Here is a 19,608-nt window from a genome sequence, read left to right as displayed (position 1 = left end):
AAAGGTCCAGTAAAATGATGAAAATTAGGTTGTCAATTTGAGAGCAGAATCCCCATGTCCCAGGTGGCTGCCAGCAGGCGATGGATGGGAGACATTACAGGGATCGCCTCCTCAGTTTCACCAACCAAATGTTGTTCTTTTGTTTAAGCTAAAGATACGCTCTATGGATGGAACCGGTGCGATGGAACATGAACTAAGAGATACATTAACCATAGAGGCCGGGGTGTCAGTGGCGCATGCCTTTAATCCCAGCACTCGTGAGGCAGAGGCAGGCAGATCTCTGTGGGTTCGAGGCCAGCCTGGTCTACGTAGCGAGTGCCAGGATAGGCTCCAAAGCTACACAGAGAAACCCTGTCTCGAAAAACTAAAAAAAGAAAAAGAAAAAAAAATTAAACATAGAGTTTATTACAGGTGTGGAGGGGGAGAAGAGAGAGAGAGAAGGGAAAGAGGGGAGAGAGAGGGAGGAGAATATGAGAGAGAGAGAGAGAGAGAGAGAGAGAGAGAGAGAGAGGAGAGAGAGAGAGAGCACAAAAAGGAAGGGGGAAGGGACGAACACTTGGAGGTGCTCACTTAAAAGGGGAAACTTGCACATGCATTCCGAGTCCTTAGGCGGCCCCATAACAAGTGAGGGGGGTGAGGTCAGCATAATGCCCCAGGTTCCAACAGTCAGGAATTAAGTTTAGTGTCATAATGGCCTATTGGGTGCCTTTCACCTGTGAGCAGCCTATTGATCCTGGACAGGCTGCTCAATTCATCTTTGGTGTTGGGATGAATCCTCATTTCCAAATGGAGACAGCTGTGCAGTGATTGTGGGGATTAAGAACCCACTTTTAGGGGCTACCAAAATAGCTCAATGGGGTAAGGAAAAAAAGCGTTTTCTGTACAACTCCATTTCACCTAAGTTAAATCCCAGGAACCCAAGTAAAGGTGGAAGGAGAAAACTGACCCTGTCTCAAGAAAGCAAAAAGAAAAAAAAAAGAAAAAAAAGAAAAAGAAAGCAAAACTCAAGTGTTAAGTGTTGTAATACACAGGTGCAGGATATCTTTCAACTTATATGGATTTCAACTTATATATGAAACTCACTGTTTAGGCTGGGCTGGTCTCACACATTGCTCTACTTGCCTTTGCAAGTGGCTCTTTTAATGCTATTACAAATTATTTTTAGATTCTCTGTTCAGCCAGATGTGGTAGCACACCCCTTTAACCTCAGTGCTCAGAAGGTAGACGCAGTGGATCTTTTTGAGTTCAAGGCCAACCTGGTTTCCATAGTAAGTTTTACGCCTGCTGGGGTTACAGGTGAGACCCTATCTAAAACAAACAAACAAAAAATCTGTTCAGATTGTTCATTGCTGGTGTGTCCAGTGTGTTCATATTGTTCATTGCTGGTGTGTCCAGTGTGTTCATATTGTGCATTGCTGGTGTGTCCAGTGTGTTCATATTATGCATTGCTGGTGTGTCCAGTGTGTTCATGTTGTTCATTGCTGGTGTGTCCAGTGTGTTCATATTGTGTATTGCTGGTGTGTCCAGTGTGTTCATATTATGCATTGCTGGTGTGTCCAGTGTGTTCATGTTGTTCATTGCTGGTGTGTCCAGTGTGTTCATATTGTGCATTGCTGGTGTGTCCAGTGTGTTCATATTGTTCATTGCTGGTGTGTCCAGTGTGGTCATATTATGCATTGCTGGTGTGTCCAGTGTGTTCATGTTGTTCATTGCTGGTATGTCCAGTGTGTTCATGTTGTTCATTGCTGGTGTGTCCAGTGTGTTCATGTTGTTCATTGCTGGTATGTCCAGTGTGTTTATATTGTGTGTTGCTGGTGTGTCCAGTGTGTTCAGATTGTGTATTGCTGGTGTCTCCAGAATGTTCAGTGTGTCATGTTCATTACTAGTAGTGAGTAGATACAAATAGACTCAATTGTTCTTTTCAATTTTTTCAGACAGGGTCTCATCTGTCTCCAACTATTTAAAAATTATTTTTGTTTTATTTTATGTATGTTAACTTTCTGCATTATGTTCTATCTGCACCTGTGTGCCTAGTACCTGTGGAGGCCAGAAGAGGGCATCACATGCCCTGAGATAGGAGCTGTATACAGACAGCTATAAAACACCATGTCGGAGCTGGGAATGGAATCTGAGTTTCTCTGCAAGAGCAACAAGTACTCTTAACCACTGACTCATCTCTCCAGCCCCTCCAACTTCTTATGTAGCGCTAGGATGACCTTGAACTTTTAATCCTCCCACCTCCACCTCTTGAGTGTTGGGATTACAAGTGTGCACCACACACCCAGTTTACGTATGTGTTATTGGTGTGTTGATCTATACCCTGAAGCTTTGCCAAATATACATTTTAATAACTCTAGTAATTAAAAAAAAAACTTCTAGAGTCGAATTCTGGTTCTAACATTTACAAGTGGTATTGCAATATTCTGAAAATCTCTCACATCCCAAGAGACTGGAACTTGTGCAGCACCTCACAGTTAATAACACACCTTGGAGTCACTTAAGACTGTTGTAGTGGGGTTGGAGATGGCTCAGGGGTTAAGAGCACTGGTTGCTCTTCCAGGAGGCCTGAGTTCAATTCCCAGCAACCACATGGTGGCTCACAACCATCTGTAGAGAGAGCTGGTGCCCTCTTCTGGCCTGCAGACATACATGGAGGCAGAACACTGTATATATAACAAATAAATCTTTTTTTTTAAAAAAAGACTATTTTTGGTTTATCTAAACTTGTTCTTTGTTAAATGAGATTTATCACTTCCACAATTTAACCTTTTATTTCCTTCTTTACTTAATACAACAAACATTGATGCATTATGGGTGACTCAAGAGTTAACCACTAATTTATTTAATCTATAAACCAGCCAAGTAGCTTTGGGCTCCCACCTCACTGTTTCTTCATCATTTACTCACCTTGAAAAATGGGATTAAGGATAAAGTTCTACTGGTAGAGAGCACAAGCCCCGGATTTGATCCCTGGGACTACATAAACCAGGGGTGGGACACACCTGGAACCCCGGCACTTGGGAGGTTAAGGAAGAAAGATCATGAGTTCCATGTCATTCTCCACGTAGTGAATTAGGAGATACCCTGAACTACTCAAGACCTCATCTCAGAAGAATAATATCCACATAGACCACAGATCATTTATATTATATGGTTATTTCTTAACATGGTACTTGCAGCTGTATTTCTTGTCCCGCTTCCCGCCACCCTTTCAGGCCCAAATAAGCACACAGAGATATATATTAATTTATAAACTATTGGCCGGTGGCTAGGGCTTCTTATTGGCTACCTCTGTCTTAATTATTAACCCATTTCTATTAATCTATGTATTTCCACATGGTCTTGGCTTACTGGAGAAGGGTCTGGACCTGTTACTCCTTCCTTGGCATCTCTCCAAGGTCTCCCTCTCTGCCTACCTTTCCCAGAATTCTCCTCATCTCCTAGTCCCTCCTATCTTTCTGCCTCTACTTGTCAATCAGTGTTTTATTCATCAACCAATAAGAGAAACACATACAGAAGGACATCCCCCATCAGGTACTTCATTATAAGAAATTTTGGGGTATTCAGACATCTGTAACCTTTTTAGGCAAGCCACATGGGGGAGAGCCAGGTGAGGCAGCCCATGCCTGTAACAATAGTACTCGGAGGCTGGGACGAGAGGATTGTAATTACTGATTTTGTTTCCTGCCTTAAGATGTCCACTTTAAGTTCAGATGTGGCTATGTGCAAGGGCATAAGGATGTCTGATTTCTCCAGGGCAGACAGCTCAGGTAATTAATGCTCAGTTTTCAGAGTCCTTGTCCATGTTGATAAGTGATTATTTGCCAGAGCCCATGGTATGTGCCCATAACCGTAGCCCTCAGGAAGTGGAAGCAGGAACTCAGTGCCATCTGGGAACATATCAAGTTAGAGGTAACCCCAGGATACATGAGACTGGGTCAATTTTTTTTTTTTTTATCTAAAAGCGATCACTCTAAATTGCCTTGGCATTCTTTTGATAATTCAATGTTTGTGACAGATGGAGATGGGTGCCAAAGATGATATGTGGATCCTAGCCTGGAGTGTTGACTAGAATTTTGGGGTATGGTGAGAGGGGTCACTTGCTCATTCCCTGAAGTATCACCATTTAGTTTCTACTATAGCAACTACTCCCTTAGTCACTGTATTATTCAAATCCCTTCTGTGTCTTAACCCACAGAGTTGTGGTAAAGAAGGGGATTTATCACTTCAAGGATTGACCACCATCTGTGGATTGGATCATGGCTTGAAATCCACATGGCTCTCTAAGAATCTTATCCCTGTTCATTTCACCTTCTCTCAGACTATCTTACCATAGGTCTGGAAACATGGGGGCCCACAGCTCCTACTCACATCACAATACCAGCCACTGTGGTACCAAGTTTAAAATCCCAGAAAATAGTTTCATTGGCCATTCTGGATCAGTCATCAGAATGACCAGAGGTAGGAAAATTAGAAACTTGATAGCTGAGAGCCATCTGGCAGGGGTGGGGGTGGGGGCAAGAGGCAACTCCTGTGAGGGGTTGTTGAGCAAGCAGAATAAGGGGTCATGCCAGTACCACCAAGGATTTAACAGTGAGGATGTCATGGAAACCTATAGGAGGACCATAGCTTTCAAAATTACTTCTGGAGCCTGGGATAGTGGTGCATGCATGTAACCCCAGATATTCGGGAGGGAGAGACAGGTTCAAGATAAACCTGGGCATTTAAGCAAGACACTGTCTCAAAATAAAAATATAAAAGGGGTGGGAGTGGGGTGCTGAAAAAATAAAATGCATGCCCAGAGAAGCACATTGGGTATAAATCAGGTGATTATTGTAGTCTTCACCACAGATGAATTAACTACGTGGGGCCTTATACATAGGTACTTTTCATCTAACATGCAGAGTCCATGGGCCATTCAACATCCTCCTGGGGCTCACTGTTCCAAGGCATCAGTGTTCAATAGGGTGAACTGGGGTTTGGCAAAGTGTGTACTTTCCCTGTGTCTCCCTCTCAGATTTCGATGTCAATCAACAGCATGGAGTCAGGAGTCTGTGGCTCCCAGGTGATGCTGATGAAGGTGATCCATGAACCATACTGAGGAATGTGCCCCAGGCCACTGACACAGATCTGGTGTGACATCTAGACCTCCTGCCCCTGCTACTAGCCTTCCCAGGAGAAGAAAACAAACAAGAACAGCCACAGTTTTATTTTAGAAGCACTTGGTTTTATTGCATGGAAGCAATTGAAAGTGGACTCCAGTGGAAAGTATGCCCTGGCATGGTTCACCTGCTGCAGCTCTTCCCGGATAGAGTGCTGGGTAAGGGCCTGACCACTCCTTTGGAAAACAAGAAGGCATTCAGGAATAGGTTACATCTCAAGCATAATGCATTACTAACTGCTCATTCATTATTGCGGTCATCTGTCAGTTGTACATACAGGAAATAAATGCACTTATTTGGAAAGGAGGGGGCAGTTTTTAGTCAAGTGGTTTTCATGTAGCATTCAGCATACATCACTTTCGGCTATAATAAGCTATCATAATTGTCCATCACCTGGGGTGGGCTTGGGGTATTGGGGGCCAGGGCTGAGGGTATCTTCTCTTGCTAACTTAATCCTAACAGAAATTCCTGTTTGGTGAGGGCAGACCCATCATCTAAACAGTGTTTCTTCTTACAGAAAGGAAAGAAATAAATAAAATTTATTACTCTGACTCTTGAGTACTGGGACTCTCCTGAGTTTCTTTGGCTGTTCTGGATGTTCTGAACATCCTCTGGATGTTCCTCTGGCCTTACTTCTCCCCCTTGGTGGCCTTGTCCTCTGTGGCCTTCTCTGGGGGCTGGCTGTCCTTTTGGTCCGTGCTAGAGGATTTTTCAGCCTTTTCCGTCTTGGGTTTGCTGGGCTCTTTGGGAAGGCCCTTGTCGTCCTCTTTGGCCTTGGCCTCCATTGTGGGCTTCTCCTCGGGCTTCTTGGACTCTGTGGCCTTCTCCTCCTTGCTGTCTTTCTTCTCTGGTGCTGCCAGCATCTCTTCTTTCTGTGGCTTTTCCTTCTCTGTGGGTTTGCTGGGTTCTTTGGCCTTGGTGTCATCCACTTCTGTCTTTGTCTCCGTCTTCTCTTTGGATTTAACCTCATCCTTCACCTCCACCTTGGCAGGAGTCTCCTTCTCTGGGGTCACTGCTTTCTTCTTCTCTTCGGACTCTTCCTTCTTGGCTTCCACTGTGGAGTCCTTGGGCTTTTCTACTGGGGTTTCCTTCTTCTCCTCCACCTTGGGCTTTGCAGCCTCCTTCTTGGGTGGTTCATCTTTCTTGATCACCTTCTCCTCCGTTTTTGGTGTAGCGGGGGTCTTCTCTTCCTCTACTTTCTTTGGGAGTTCTTTGGCTTTCACCTCCTCCTTCACAGGGGACTTCACCTCGTCCTTCTTGGGAACTTCCTTCTCAGAAGCCTTGGCATCTTCCTTTTCAGGGGACTTGAGCTTCTCTGGGGACTTGAGCTCCTCCTTGGCAGGACTTTTGGCCTGCTCAGGGGATTTGATGTCTGCAGGGTACTTTGCTTCCCCTTTCCCTAGAGTCTTGGCTTCTGGGGATTTCACATCTAGAGTCTTGGTCTTCTCAGGAGACTTTGATTCCTCCTTCACTGGGCTCTTAGCCTTGTCAGGGGATTTCACCTCAGCTGGAGGCTTGATCTCTTCCTTCACAGGGGACTTGGCCTTCTCAGGAGATTTGACCGCTGCTGGTGATTTAGCTTCTTCCTTCTCTGGAGACTTGGCTTGAGCCGGAGACATTGCTTCTTCCTTAACTGGGGACTTGGCCTTCTCTGGAGATTTTACTTCAGCTGGGGACTTCACTTCTTCCTTCACAGGGGACTTGGACTCTTCAGCTGGGGATTTTGCTCCTTCCTTCACAGGAGTCTTGGCTTTCTCTGGAGATTTTATCTCAGCTGGTGACTTGGCCTCAGCTGGTGACTTGGCTGCAGTTGGGGACTTGGCCTCAGTAGGTGACTTGGCCTCAGCAGGTGACTTGGTCTCAGCTGGAGATTTTACCTCAGCTGGTGACTTGGCCTCAGCTGGTGACTTGGCTGCAGTTGGGGACTTGGCCTCAGTAGGTGACTTGGCCTCAGCAGGTGACTTGGTCTCAGCTGGAGATTTTACCTCAGCTGGTGACTTGGCCTCAGCAGGTGACTTGGTCTCAGCTGGAGATTTTACCTCAGCAGGTGACTTGGCCTCAGCTGGAGATTTTACCTCAGCAGGTGACTTGGCCTCAGCTGGAGATTTTACCTCAGCAGGTGACTTGGCCTCAGCTGGAGGTTTTACCTCAGCTGGTGACTTGGCCTTAGTAGGTGACTTGGCCTCAGTTGGAGATTTTACCTCAGCTGGAGACTTGGCCTCTTCCTTCACAGGAGGCTTGGTTTCCTTTTCTGGAGATGCTGCCTCTTCTGCGGGGGGAGATGTTACTTCTTCTTCTTCTTCTTCTTCTCCTCCCTCTTCCGTTTCTTCTCCTTCCTCCTCTTTGGCTTCTTTTTCCTCCTCTTCTGTCACTTCTTCAGTCACCTGGATCTCTTCTGTCTGCTCTTCCACAATCACAGTTTCCTTCTCTGATTTTTCTACCACTTTTATCTTCTCTTCACTTTTGACTTTTATGTGAGTTGATGCGGAGGGGATTTTCGGGAGTCCCTCAGTAAGAGAGAAGGGACTTGGACCAAAGCCAATTCGACACTCTTCACCTTCCAGGAGCTTTCTGCAGAATGGATAATGAAACACACCATTAACTCAGAGCACATTTTGCACATTTTCAGGTTTGGAATCTTCCTTCGTTTCCCAGAAACCCCACTGCATTCAATGACAGGGTTTGGTGAATGATGGATATGAATGAATAGCAGGAATTTCATTTTCGTTCCCCTTCTTTTTTTCTTCTTTCCTTCCTCTCACTTTCCTTTTTTTATTAAAATATTTTCTTTTTTAAAAAAATTATTTATTTTGTATACAGTGTTCTGTCTGCATATATGCCTGAAGGCAAGAAGAGAGTGCCAGATCTCGTTAAGATGGTTGTGAGCCACCATGTGGTTGCTGGGAATTGAACTCAGGTCCTCTGGAAGAACAGCCAGTGTTCTTAACCGCTGAGCCATTTCTCCAGCCCCCTCTCTTTTTACTTATTTTTTCTGGTGCTGAGGATTGGGTCATGCTAAGCACACAGTCTCCATTGGGTCACAGCCTCAGCAGGAAGCACTCTGAGCATGAAGAAAGTTATTTAACAAAGTGTTCTAGTGACCACCCACAGAGCTTGATCCTCAGAGGGCTGTACTGCCATTTATAGGAGGAAGCATCTCCCTAAAGAATGGTCCTCAATAAAAAAACTACATCAACAAAACACACGTATTGCCTCTCAACTAAAACCTAATTCAAGAGAAAGCTGGAGGATTGGGGGTATGGCTCAGTGGTGTATTGCTGGTCCAGTATGTTGAGGTCATGGGTTTAGACTATGACTCCTGAAAGTTGTAGATAACCTCTCCATGCACATTGTGTGTGTGTGTGTGTGTGTGTGTGTGTGTGTGTGTGTGTGTGTGTGCACACACACAAAAAAAAAGAAAGATAAATCCCTCCCATGGCTGAAAGAAAAAAGATGGGGACAAGTAAGCCGATACTTATAAATTTAGTTTGACAGGTTTTAGAATATTGCCATTTAGAGTTGTCCCATCACCTTTTACAGCCATTCTTTGGGATTTCTCCTCCCACTTAGCTACTTACTAGATGTGAGCTTATCTGAGCTACCCAGACTCTTAAGGCCTCCTTTACCTCACTGGTAGAGAAATGACCACCAGAGTCCTTACCTCAGAGGGTTGTTTCTGTGAGATAGTGAATGTCAAGAGCTTGGCAGAGGGTTTCCCCTGGAACAGTGTTTTCCAAATACAACAGCTGAAAAATTACCCTGGCTCTTATTAAACTACAAATCTCAATCCAGCAGCCTGGGCCTGTCTTTCTAACTCAAGGATCACTCTGATTCCTGGTGTGTGCACTGCATTGAGTAGCAAGATTAGACCAGAGCCAGGAGGTAGACACAGCTAAGGGTCACCAACCAGAAGAGGCCTGCTAGAGCGGGAGGGCTCATCTTTGGGGAACAGTCTTTCAAAGGCTGCCATTCAGTGAGCACTATGTGGCTGCCCAGAAGAACCTGTGTCGGCTGGATTTCCCTATGAACAAGACTGGTTGAGCCTCCCAACAGCCCATGGTATGCATGCTGTTTCTGTTATCTCCATTTATTTTTGCAAGGAATGAAGGCCTAGTGAGCTAATGGTCCCTGACTACCTAATACCTCTTTTCCTCCAAAGCAAGTCTCTGACTAGCTGGGTTTGGGGTAGATAAAGGACTTTAAACTATAAATCACAGTCATAAAGAAAACAAGTCACTCTTGAGCCAATGAGATGGCTCAGCAGGTAAGTATAATTACCATTGAGCCCAAGGACTTGGTAAGTTTTATACCCAGGACCTGCATGGTGGAAGCAAAAAACCAACTCCCCAAACTCTTCTGATCTCCATATATGTGTGCATGCAAACATACACAGAGACCACACCCAGACACACACACCCTCTAATCTCCATGTGTGTGCATGCAGGCCACACACATACACATATAAATAAATAAAATATAATTAAAAGAAAATAAGTCAGCTTCAAGATTTCTGCCTCTTGGGAAGTAGAATAGCTATCAGGGGCTGAGGGTAGTGGACAAAAAGGAGTCTTGTAAAGTCTGTGCAGCTTGAATCTGGGATGCTAAAAATAGCTCTGGGAAAGGATGGGGTGAGTGCTGCATATGCAAATGTACTTAATACCACTGAACTGTTTATTTAAAAATCGATAAAAGGCTAATTTTAAGATATAGATTTTAAAACTTAAAAATTTTATTGTGTGTGTGCATATAGGTACATGTGTGCATACATGACAACTTTCAGGTATCAGTTATCTTTCTGCAGTAGATTCTGGTGATCAAACTTAGGCCCTCAGATAGCAAGTGCATTTACCCACTGAACCATCTTGCCTATTATATAGCATTAAAATATATTTTTACTATAATGAGGACTGGATGGATAGCTGAGCCCTTAAAGGTTCAGATTTAGAACTGAAATACTTTTAGCTGGTGAGATGGCAATGTGGGTAGTGATGCCTGCTGCACAAACCTGAATGCCTGAATCCAATGCCTAGAACCCATGTAAAAGTGAAGGATAGAACAGACACACGCGCACACACGCGCACGCGCACGCGCACACACGCGCGCGCGCGCGCACACACACACACACACACACACACACACACACCTTTTGTCTTAGGTAGGCTGAGGTGGCGCACACCTTTAGTCCCAGCAGTTGGGAGGCAGCGGTAGGTGGGTCTCTAAGAGCTATAAAGCATGTTGGTCTACATAGTGACTTCAAGGCCAGACAGGGCTACATAGTAAGATCTCTTTCAAAAAACAAAACAAGACAAAAACCAAAAAAAAAATTGTCTCTAAAAAGTAGCAGGCTACCTAAACACAACTTGAAACTGGAAGCGTATTACTTCATTGGAACACAGGGCGCTATGCAGCTATAAGACTCGAGAACACAGGGCTCTATACTGCCTCAGGGCCCTGAGAACACAGGGCTCTGTGCTGCCTCAAGGCACTGAGAACACAGGGCTCTATGCTTCCTCAAGGCCCTGAGAACACAGGGCTCTATGCTTCCTCAAGGCCCTGAGAACACAGGGCTCTATGCAACCTCAAGGCTCTGAGAACACAGGGCTCTATGCAACCTCAAGGATCTAAGAACATGGGCTCTGTGCTGCCTGAAGGATCTAAGAACATGGGCTCTATGCTGCCTCAAGGCTCTGAGAACATGGAGCGCTATACCACTCAAGACACCTGGGCTGTCTCACCTGTAAGCAGCAATTTCAATATCCAGGGCCATCTTGACATTGAGCAGGTCCTGGTACTCTCGGAGCTGCGCTGCCATCTCCCACTTGGTGTTTCTCAGCTCATTGTCCAACTGCTGAATAGCATCCTGTGGGTGACAGATCAGGCAAGTCATCTGCCAGTCAGTACCTGGCCCTCAGTTCCAGATAAGCTGGGGCCACCCTGCTCAGCCACCTCACTGGGGACAAAGCCCCACCCTGTCAAAACTGCAAGCTACTCATGTACAGACAAGGAAAAATCTGGATCAAAAATCTTAGCCTGAACTGGGTGGTAGTGGTGCACCCCTTTAGTCCCAGCACTTGGGAGGCAGAGGCAGGCGGATCTCTGTGAGTTCCAGACCAGCCTGGTCTATAAGAGCTATTTCCAGGATAGGCTCCAAAGCCACAGAGAAACCCTGTCTCAAAAAAAAAAAAAAAAAAAAAATCTTAGCCTGAGGAAAGATCTGGAATGATATACAACTGACACTGGCTCAGTCAGTAAAATGACGGGTGAATTTTTACAAATGTCTTAGAAAGTGCTCCATGAAAGGGTTGAGGTGTAGCCCAGCGGTAGAACACTTGAGTAGCATCATACACAGGGCCCTGGGAAAAGAGCAGTTTTAGCTACTTGGTTTTCTGTTCTTTCCAAAAGTGCCTGCAAGTGTCAATGCTTGGCAAGTGTCTGCTCTTTGATTACCCAGCAAGCTAGAGGGTCCCCAGAAGCATATTGATAGAGATGAAACTCCTTCCCACTGGAGCACTGCTTAAAGTAAACCTTTACAACTACCCTTTATCTCCTGCGCTGTTTCTCCAGTTCCCAATGTCTCTGCAATTATCACGTTTACTTGTTTATGCTCTTCTAAGAAAGTACACTTTTCTCCCCAATTGTTTTCGACTGAAGAAATCTGCCAAAGCTTAAGGATATAAAACTGCAGTTGGACAAGAGGCATGGACTCTGTGAAGTCTTGAGGTCTACTGAGAGCATGATAAATATGGTTTATAACAATGTGTTATATTTTAAAAGTTGTGAGATAGTATACTTTAAGTGTTCTCAAAACAAAAATGATGAATATGTGATATAACATGTTAATTGGTTTAATTTAACCATGCCATTGTGAACATACTGTATTGTGTATCATAATTGTGCATGACTTTATTTATGAGCTAAATAAATGAATGGGAAAAAAAAAGAAATCTGCCAAAGCTGCCCCTCAGACTACTCCCACGGACGCTGGTGACTATAACCTACTCTAACCAAGATTATGCTGAGCGTTTATATTTAAGTAGTAAATTATTTATTAGGTGCTAGGATGGGGCCCAGGACCTCATGCATAGCAGGAAGGCAAGAACTCTACTACTGTGCTATACGCCCCTGTATTGGTGACCTTCACAGCTCTGCAACGAGGTGGTTTTTGTTCTTGTTTTTCCTTATTTTCACTTCAGAAAAGGAATATTAATTCAGATAGGCAGATAAGTCTCCAGGTCACACAATGGAAAATATGTGGCTGACTCAGAGTACAAGGTCCTTCTCTAAGAAAAGAAATGACTCCGTGTTCCCCTGCTCACCTGGTAGGATGCAATGTCTGCCTGATGACGGTCTTCTAGCTCAGAGCGCTGCCTCTCCAGTGAATCCTTGGTGCTTTTCAGTGCCTCCAACTCCGTGGTCCTAGCCTGCAGCTGCCGCCGGTACTCGGTTATCTCCTCCTGTGCCGAACGCATGGCATCTGTATTCACCTTGGCCGCCTCTGACAGTCGGTCCAACCTCACTGAACAGGGGAGGAACCAGGGCACAGGGTTAGGCACATCTGAACTTGGTTCCAATGCTCAGATTTGGAAAGTGACACGCATTGGTTGAAGATGTACCAACATGTTAATACATCCCATCCTATGACAGTCAAGTCACTCTTGTCCAAAGCCACCCAGTTAGTGAGTGGCAGGACTCAAATTTTGTCTATTTGGTTTTGAAAAACAGACTATGTCCCCCTCAACTTGATCCATAACACTCAGGAGAAAGGAAGGTCCCATTCCTGGTGCCAGGGCGTGGCAGAGCTCCTTAATAAAGGAGCTGGCATACTGAGGAGTGCAGGTGGGAAATCTAGCATGAGGCCTAATGCTTAGCTAGGGTCTGCAGGCTTGTGGAAGAAGTTAATATTCCTGTGATCTCACCAGGCATGAAAGCTCTGGGGGTGATCAGTTACAATGTAGCCATGGTAACTTCCTGGTAGGCTCCTGCAGAATCCAAGGTCACAGGGGCGCCAAAGGCCTGTGTACCAGCCCTTTGTCCCTTCCTCTACCTGACTTCATCCTCAGGTATGGCAGCTCCCGAGCCAATCGAGGCCATACATTGGCCTCTGACACCAGCTGGCTACGGGTTCTCAGATCTTCCAGTGGAAATCAGAAATTGTTTTAATCTCCTGAAAGGGAACACCCCATATCCAAGAGCTGATCCTGGTGGAAAGATAGAGGCCAGCTGGTAGGGACATATATCCTTGGATGCTCTGCTTGGGTGAAGGGCAAACCTAAAAGAGAAGAGGTCCCCTCTGGGAGGAGCCTTGCTGCAGAGATGGGGGAGGGGACGGTTCACTGCCACTGCAAAGGCGTGGAGCATGAAAAGGGAATTCCAAGCATCCAAATCCCAGTATCCCTGGCTTTCCCTGATGTTAGCAAACTTTAAAACCACCCAAGTGAGGAGTCTCAGCTATTATGGATGGCAGACAACACTTGGAAAGCACCTGAGCTCTGTCTGCACTCTCCTCCAGAAAAATGCACAGGTTTATAGCCGATGTCAGGAAGGAGTCTGCCTCCGAAACTAGGAAGCCCGGTGATTCCATGTCAAAAGAAACAAGAACCAGAGAGAGTCGATGTTGGTCAAGGTCACCCTGCAGCTACTGGGTAGTGTGCTTCAGGGCAACTGCAGTCTAGCCAATTCAGAAACCCTGGAATTTGGGGGAGAAAGGGAGATGGGAGGTCCTAGCTTTGAGAGGAGGAAGAGTATATTAAATAAGACAGAAGTTGCCTTGGCCACTGGCAGTCATGAGGTCCCCATGCTGGTTCCATACTGGTTAGAAAGGGTGTGAAAATGGAAGACTCCTTTCATCTTACACAGCAGATTATTAAAGTGGGGACATTATGTACTGAACAAGTAGCGGGGAGAAGAATGGTAAGTCAGCAGAATATTCCTGTTTCTCCCTCTGTGCTCGGTGCGAGAGAGGCTGGTCAGAGTTGGTAGGGCAAGTGGGTGCTGAATATACCTTGGCTTGTCTGTTCGAAAGGGAGACCAGTATGAAACTGGGGTCCGCCTAACAGTGTGGGATGCAGAGGGGTTGGCTGGGCGTTTAAGTACAGACATAAATACTGTGGGAGGCGGCAACTGAGGGAAAATCCAGGGTTGGGGCCCCGCAAGGGAGGACCCGAGTAAAACTGCTACTTTATGAGGTGGCATGCACTTTGCAGGGGCTCCAGCTACTTTCGGGAGGACTCCTCTACCATCTCGTTGGTGTACCTATCGGCTGCTCCCTGCCCGCCAGGAGGGGGCGACCCCTTCCCACGCACCTCGGAACCACTCCTCCGACTGCAGCGTGCTCTGCACCGCATGGCCTTCGAGCTGCGCGCGGATCTCCCGCAGCGCCGACGTCACGTCGCACTTGAGGGCGTCGCGCGCCTCGGCGTGCGCCTGCGCTTGCAGGGCACCGCAACCCTGGATCTGACCGAGCAGCTCGCCCACCTCCTCCTGGTGGTGGCGCCGCAGGTAACCGCACTCCTCCTGCAGCGCCTGCGCCTTCTTCTGCAGCTCCGCGCGCGCCGCTTCCGCCTCTTGCGCGAAGCGCGCTAGAGCGCGCGCCGCCGCCTCTGCCTCCTCGCGCTGCCGGGCCTCTTCGTCCAGCCGCTGTCGCACGTGCGCGATGTCCTCCAGCAGGTGCTCCTGCTCCAGGCGCAGCTGCCCGCGCGCCGCCCCCAGGCGCAGCACGGCGCCGCGCATCTCGCGCACCTCGCGCTCGTACAGCTCGCCCATGGCGGCGCGGCCGGCTTGCTGCTGCCGCAGCGCCGCCGCCTCACCCTCCAGGCTGCGGTTGTGCGCCTCGAGCTGCCTCACCTTGTCGATGTAGCCCGCGAAGCGGTCGTTCAGAGCCTGCAGCTGCTCCTTTTCGCTGCGCGCCGCGGCCGCCGCCACCACGCAGCCCTCCGGCCCGTTGCTGAGTGTGTCTAGCGAGTCGGTGCTCGAGGCGGCGCCCGCTCCGCGGAAGCGGCTGGGCGAGGCGGACACGGAGCTCACGGACGTCCGCGCCCACGAGTGGAAGCCGCTGGAGGAGCCGGCCGCGGAGCGCGTGCCGCCGGTGCCCGCCTTGCGGCCCAGCGTGTAGTGCAGGCTGCCGCCTCCGTGCAGCGGCGCGAACGGGGCGCCCAGCAGCGCATCGGCGCCGCCGCCGAAGCTCATCATGGCCGAAGCAGGTGCGGCCGCCGGCAGAGCGGGAGCGAGGGGCCGGGCCGGGGCGGGCAGCACTGCGGCAGCTCCGGGACGCCCGGCTCTTTTATATCCGCGGTGGCCGGGTCCGGCCCCTCGGCAGTGGGGGGCTGGGGAGCGGGGCCCCGCCCTCTCCACCTCCTCCCCCGCGGCCCCCGGCGGACCGGCTCCGCCGCAGTGAGATGGGCGGGGCTGGGGGGGACCCAGGAGTGAAGGGGAATCGTCGCATCGTCAGTGAAGCCTCCCGAGGTCAGACCAAGGAGTAAAGGACTTACGGAGCGGACAAGTGCAGACCTCCAGGTGCATGTAGGAAGACCCTCTTGGTGTGCTCAGAATAAGAGAGGGTACTCCTAGGAAGTAGGGAGAAGGCTTGAGAACTGACGGGGCAGGGTGGCTGCGGGTTGAAGTGACTCTGCAATGATGAGTATGCAAGGACCCCTTATGAGAGGAGACACAAGGTTCCCTAATAGTTAGAGGGGACCTGGAGATGAAGAGTGTAGAGACCGCAACCACCCACGAAGGGATTCTGAATGGTGTTGCATGATGCACGCTATCGAGGGTAGATGGGGACCCCGTAGCTGAAGGTACAGTGCTTTCCTGAGGATAGTTAGAGCGGCCACTGGGGGGGGGGGCGCTTATGGAACTCTACAGCTGACATCGGGGTAGAAAAGGGGGACGTGGAGTTTGAAAGGACTGCAGAGCTACCCTGAGGGAACATAGGAAACTGCAGAAGGAGAAAGGGAACGCAGGACGGGAGGGGAACTTGGCGCTCTCCAAAAAGTCCTGTGGCTAAGACTGGAAGTGGAGACTGCATCTTGCTCAGCAAGCGAAACTGTCCTCGAAGAAGAAGCAGAGGGTCCCTGAGTAGGCAGCGAAACGCTGCTCTGAGTGTGGAATCAGAGAACACCCAAGGGCGGGGGGAGGGGGTCAGCGCTGTGCTTTGCTAGCTGAATGACCTTGTGCAAATCTGTTCCCTTCTGCTTGGTTTTCCCTTGTGAACAACAGAGACCAGATTCGATTCCAAACCCCCAAGTAGCCCCAGGAGCTTCCAGCTGGGGGGATCGCTGGTTGAATTTTGGGAAGGTAGCCCACATTGCCACACCTGAGAAGTTTGGCCTTCTACCTTCCTCTGCTGATTTTTCTCAGTTTCATCTTGTCATCTCACTCCTATCTCCACAATAGCCAGTACCATAGGCATCCCTTCATGTTCCCAAGGAAGTGGTGGGTGGTTTCTCAGTGCCAAAGTCCACCGCCCTCATGAGCCCCACAGAACATTCAGGTAAAAGCGCTGCGGGATGTGTGTGTGTCAGACCCGGAGTCCTTGCTTTGTCATATGGCTTGTTCTTGGTTTAGTCTTCCTGTCAAAGGGCATGTTAGTGGAGGCTTCCGTGCCGCTGTCACTTCAGCACCAGGGACAGAGACCAGTGGGAAGGGTTGATCTAGGCCTCACAGAGTGGGGAGGGTCCAGGCTCTCACAAGCCACAACCCTGTGCTGTGGGATGAGAACTGGGGGGAAGTAGATGAGTCATAAGGCAGGATCTTGAAGTGATCTACCCTTGCATGTAAGTGACCCGCCCCCGCATATCCTGTCCAGTTTCTGGCTTTTTCTGAAGCTCTCTCTCCCTGCAAACCTCCTCTACCCGAAGCAGAGAGAAGCCCACTCCAATGCCCAATGACTAGCGCTGCACTTCTCCCAGGAAACTACCTCAAGTCCCACAGCACCCCAGTTTACTGTGGTTTTCTTTCTAGAGGGATCTCAAGACAGAAACTGACAGATTGACTAAAAAAGACCTCTGCCTGCCCCTCTCCTTGCCCTCTGTTTTATCCCCAACCCCTGGCTGCAGTCTAACCCTCATAGCTAGGGAAGTGATGGCACTGTCCCTTTAACCACGTTTTACTGGAAGGAGAGTGCACTAGGGAGGAGGGGGGAGGGAGTTTCTAGTTTCTCATGGCGAAGCAGAGCATGATGAAGCATTTTCCCAATTTAAAGGTCTAGTCATACTGCTGTTTGCAGGGGTACAAAGGCTAGTTGACAGATGTTGAGAGTATGAGGCAAGTGGCTTGTCTGAGACACTGAAAAATGTCATGGGGAGGGGTCCTGAGTAGGGATGCCCCTTGCATCCAGATTGCTCCCCATTTATTTTTCACCCTGCTTGGAATTTCGCCACTAGATCCTTGTTCCTTTGAGTCTCTTCAGCTGTCTGCAGAATGTGCATGCTTTCCTTGGATGTGGGAAGTCTGACAAGCAGTTGATAGCAAAAAGGAATGAAGGGAATGTGGGGTGAAGGGGGGACCATTAGATTTCAGGTGACATGTGGATTCTAAGAGGTACCAGGTGTGACTTCTGTGGTTATAAAATGGGCATGAATGCTGGACCCCCTAGTCAGTCCTTCAGACTCACCTTCAGAAAACTGTCTGTGGCCTCCATCACCCTGGGCTCAAGTCATCATCCCCTCTTGGGTTCTGTGGCCCCCATGCTAATCCCTGCAGTATACTTACCAGTTTATCATGTATCCTGAGGTTCTGTGATTCCCCATGCTAATCCCTGTAGTATCCTTACCAACCTGTTATTGTGAGTGGATGGATGGATGAATGGGTGAATGAATGAATGGATTCTATCATTTCTCTAGCAAAATATGTGATTCTGTGAAAGCTAAGAATGATTCTTTTCTAAGACCTTGTGGTTCAAATTACTTTTGCCTTCTTTCCTGCATTCTTAACATTTAGCAGTGAATAAGACAATATCTAGCATCCATCCGTTAATTGCTTATAAGCCTCTGTTGTGTGATAGGCACACATTAGATGATGATGTCACTGAATCCCATAAGCCCACCTTCCCAGATGTCTCCTTGGGACAATTCTCAATCCTTCCCAGATCTCAGCCCAGAATGTCCCAGGGTAGCTTTAAGGTGATTCCAGGTATGACTTAGACCCCAAATATTCCATGTTAGAGATTTAGTTCCCAGAAAGTTGCCATTGGAAGATGGTGAAAATTTTAAGCAATTACGCCCTACTCAGGTCTTTAGAAACTATGTGCACACTCCTGAAGGAGGCTGTGAATCCCAGGTTCTCCTTCCTCTCCTCTTCCCCCCATCTTCCTCCCTTCCCTCCTCCCTTAGTTTTCTCTTCTTCTTTCTCCTCCTCTTCCTTCCTCCCTTCCTCTCTGTGTTAACAAGAGTTTCTGTTACTGTGATGAAACACCAAGGCCAAAAAGCAAGTTGGGAGGAAGGGGCTTATTTCAGCTTACACTTCCATATTGTAGTCCATCACTGGAGAAAGTCAGGACAGGACCCTGGAAGCAGGAGCTGATGAAGAAGCCATGGAGGGTGTTCCTTACAGGCTTGTGCCTCATGGCTTGCTCAGCCTGCTCTCTTATAGAATCCAGAACTGCCAGTCCAGGAGTGGCACCACCCACTGTGAGCTGGGCCCTCCTCATCAGTCACTAAGAAAATGGCCTTACAATCAGATCTGATGGAGGCATTTTCTCAATTGAGATTCTCTCCTTTCAGATAACATAAAACTATTTCAGTAGACATAAAACTAGCCAGGACACTCTCCCTCTTTCTTTATAAACAGGGTCTTGCCATATAGACTAGGCTAGCTTTAAAGTCTGTCCTCCTGTCTCAGGCTTCTGAGTGTTGGTATTGCAGGCATTTTTATTGGTTTATTGAGGCAGGGTATCATTATGTGGCACACACTGGCCTTGAACTCTCGATACCCCGTCTCAGCCTCCTGAGTACTGGTATTACAGTAATTTTTGTTAATTTTTCATAGGGTCTTAACTTTTCAACCCAGACTATCTTTGAACTCTTGACCCGCCTGTGTAAGAGCCAAGGCTACAGGTGTGCACCACTATGACTGGCATTGTCATTTCTTTTTCTTCCTGGTCATGGAGTGAGTTTTTTTCACTCCGTCATGCTGCCTTACCACAGAACTCCAAAGCAGCATGCTCAAGTGATCCTGGACCAGAACCTCCAAAACTGTGAGCCAAGATGAACCTTTTTATGAATATGTTGGCTATTTCTCCAACAAAAAGGAAAAGAGAAGCCAGGTGTAATGACTTACTACTTCTATCACTTGGAAAGCTGAGACAGGAAGATTGCTATAAGTTCAAGATCAGTCTGGACTATATAGTGAGTTTCAGGCCAGCTTAGACTACACAGTAAGAGGTGGGGGCATCATGGCTAAGTATGCTAACTAGAGTTAACTGCACTGTGTCTTCTCAGAGCCCTGG

The 19,608-nt window shown here is 47.9% G+C and overlaps 1 protein-coding gene across 1 annotated transcript; it reads right to left on the bottom strand.

Annotated features, from left to right (window-relative positions):
- Positions 1 to 5,791: 5,791 nt before the first annotated feature.
- Positions 5,792 to 15,350, bottom strand: Nefh (neurofilament heavy). Its single transcript, XM_027387349.2, has 4 exons — positions 14,465 to 15,350; positions 12,479 to 12,678; positions 10,898 to 11,022; positions 5,792 to 7,733 (listed from the first exon to the last, which is right to left on the bottom strand). The coding sequence occupies exons 1-4, from the start codon at positions 15,348 to 15,350 to the stop codon at positions 5,792 to 5,794; spliced, it is 3,153 nt and encodes a 1,050-aa protein (XP_027243150.1).
- Between the last annotated feature and the right edge of the window lie 4,258 nt (positions 15,351 to 19,608).

The sequence above is a fragment of the Cricetulus griseus genome (genome assembly GCF_003668045.3).
Source record: "Cricetulus griseus strain 17A/GY chromosome 1 unlocalized genomic scaffold, alternate assembly CriGri-PICRH-1.0 chr1_1, whole genome shotgun sequence".
Taxonomy (NCBI): Eukaryota; Metazoa; Chordata; class Mammalia; order Rodentia; family Cricetidae; genus Cricetulus; species Cricetulus griseus.
The sequence above is the reverse complement of the archived record's forward strand: the minus strand, read 5'-3'. Positions and strand labels throughout refer to the sequence as shown.

Bases quoted from the DNA above. Each gene is read 5' to 3' on its own strand.
- Nefh (XM_027387349.2), bottom strand. From the start codon at position 15,350: ATGATGAGCTTCGGCGGCGGCGCCGATGCGCTGCTGGGCGCCCCGTTC. The intron at 12,679-14,464 runs GTGCGTGGGAAG...TCCCCTGTTCAG, and splicing joins GTCGGAGGAGTGGTTCCGAG to TGAGGTTGGACCGACTGTCA. The intron at 7,734-10,897 runs GTGAGACAGCCC...TCCATTCTGCAG, and splicing joins ATTGAAATTGCTGCTTACAG to AAAGCTCCTGGAAGGTGAAG.